The sequence below is a fragment of the Octopus bimaculoides genome, chromosome 2 (assembly GCF_001194135.2).
Source record: "Octopus bimaculoides isolate UCB-OBI-ISO-001 chromosome 2, ASM119413v2, whole genome shotgun sequence".
NCBI classification, from domain to species: Eukaryota; Metazoa; Mollusca; class Cephalopoda; order Octopoda; family Octopodidae; genus Octopus; species Octopus bimaculoides.
The window spans coordinates 39,008,530-39,011,159 of record NC_068982.1 but is presented as its reverse complement, the minus strand read 5'-3'; the positions used below and the strand labels follow the sequence as shown (position 1 = coordinate 39,011,159).

Genomic DNA, 2,630 nt, shown 5'->3' with positions numbered 1-2,630 from the left:
ACGCGCATTCGCACACACACATACATACATACACACATACATACATACACACATACATACATACATACATACATACATACATACATACTTACATACATACATACATACATACATACATACATACATACATACATACATACATACATGCATATACGTTCGCGCTGAAATGTGTCAGCACTCACCTTGATAAGCCAATGACAGAGGAGGTTATCGCTATATTTTCTTGGAAAATTCGGGGAAGTTATTATTGAACTTCGAGCTTTCCTTTTTAGTTGAATAACACTGCCACAGTCTACCAAATGTATAAAAGATATCGAAATATACTGTGTACACCAAAGAAGTAAATAACTTGAATTTACATGTCTCATGCACACAATGAACATCATGCTTAACATTAACTTAGATAACTAAGGTTTTGGTCTGTATTTTGTTTGGGTTAGCTTTATTTTTTAACCTATTTCAGTCAGTGGTTTGCGGCCATCTCGGAAAACTGCCTTAAAAGGTTTTAGTCGAATGAATTAACCCCAGTGCTTATAATAACAACAACAACAACAACAGCAACAACAACAACAGCAACAACAACAACAACAACAATAATAATAATAATAATAATAATAATAATAATAATAATAATAATAATAATAATAATAATAATGAGTGAGAGAGCAGTGCCTACCATCAAAGTGACACTGGGGTAAAATATACGAAGCCCAGTATACCCATCATGACTACCCGTCTGATAAGAGTACACCAGGCACATGCATCGCATCCATATGTGTGCGACATGGTGGTCTCATATCAAGATAAACAGCACATGGCCTCGCAGGTGGGGCCCAGTTAGAATTTTCTTCAGGTCGAGTAGCCCATCCCGCTCAAAAGGTCCCTGAATAAGGGTTGTTTAAGGATGTTGAGCAAAATACCTATGTTTCCAAACGTGAATTATTCAAACCCCAAAGAATTCCTCTCAACACATGGCTATGATGCTCCCGCACTACTTCTGCTCGTGATCAGAGATGCACATATCGTCAGCCACCAAAGGACATGCTCAACTAATTAAGGTCAAACAACTGACAAGTAAATCTGTAGTATTAAGCAGAATATTTGCTGTAACCCATCTTTTTATACCAAGACAAAACAATATATATGATAACACTTCCAATCAATTAAGATCAGAAGCCATGGGAGGCACTGCCTGGTACTGCATCCGGGCATTTATCATCATCATCATCATTATTATTATTATTATTATTATTATTATTATTATTATTAGTATTATTATTATTATTATTATTGCCTTTGCACAGCTCCTAATGCTGGGGATGTACTACAGTGTCAGCTGCTTGCTACCAGTGAACTAAGGTGACACCTCTTATTTTTCGAGCACTTTCCAGATTATTCCGGTGGTTCCAAGCAGTGCTGTTTTCTGCGAGTGCTCCACCCTTATTGCAGCTCCTATTTGTTCCACGTAATTCTCGAAATTTTTGCTCACTGTTCCCAGGGCTCCGCCGATTATTGGTACTACTACTACCATTTTCATCGACTACAACTGCTTAACTTCCCAAGCTAACCTGTCATATCTCTCAACTTTTCTTTCTTCCTTATCGCATACCTTGTTGTCAGCTGGGCATGCTATGTCTATGATCCAGCATAGTTTGTTTTCTTTCTCAATTAAGACTATGTCCGGCTTCCTATTCTCAAATCTCAAATAATGAGATTATTATTATTATTATTATTATTATTATTATTATTATTATTAGTAGTAGTAGTAGTAGTAGTAGTAGTAGTAGTAGTAGTAGTAGTAGTAGTAGTAGTAGTAGTAGTAAGTGCAAAGCAATACCGGTTGCCAAGTGCGGTGTTCTGTGTGTGTATGTGTGTGGTGTGTGGTGTGTGTGTATGTGTGTGTGTGCATGTAGAGTGTGCGATGGGTCAACTGCTGCCTTTTTATATTTTTAGTTTCGCGCATGGACATTGTTTGTTTTTTGATTTTGTCGACTACACAGTATAGTAGGGTTAGTTGGGCACCGTCCATGAGAAAAACAGCATCATGACGCAATTCACTCTGCCAGAAATTTGGAAACTACATGCTGTACTGGTTGGCATTCGCGCCGGAAGCATAAATAAGAACAGATGGTGAACACACACAACAACCGTTGGCTTGCCGTGTCCCTAAAACATGTACCGAGACTGATAAAAATCAAACATCCATCCAACATCATGGAGCGTTTGGAGTGATCACTAGTGATGGCGATGTTATGCCTCCATTCATTTTCCCATACGGCCTCAGACTTAACATGGAGTGCTACATCAAATGCCTGGAGGAGGTAATTTTTTTAAGTAAGAGATTTTAAAAACTTAATAGCACCTGGGGTGGATTTGTTTGACTAAAAATCACTCCAGGCAGTGACCCAACAGGGCCGCAATCAAATGATCGAAACAAGTGCAAGATAAAAGATATATAACTTTCACTGTAATATATATAAACTCGAAAGATTGCTTTAAGAGACATGGCGTATTTTATAAATATGCCTGTTCAAGTATCATAATAGCATGAAACTATTAGTAGATCTTTCGGTTGTCTATTTAATTATATATATATATATATGTGTGTGTGTGTGTGTGTGTGTGTGTGT

At 37.4% G+C, this 2,630-nt stretch overlaps 1 protein-coding gene across 8 annotated transcripts in view; it reads right to left on the bottom strand.

Moving 5' to 3' along the window:
- Positions 1–2,630, bottom strand: part of LOC128250767 (uncharacterized) — an 88,364-nt gene that overhangs the window by 51,591 nt on the left and 34,143 nt on the right. For all 8 annotated transcript variants that reach the window (XM_052976631.1, XM_052976644.1, XM_052976617.1 and 5 more), the window contains one exon: positions 183–292. In XM_052976631.1, the coding sequence (XP_052832591.1) occupies positions 183–292 (110 nt within the window). The remainder of the gene's footprint in view (positions 1–182; positions 293–2,630) is intronic.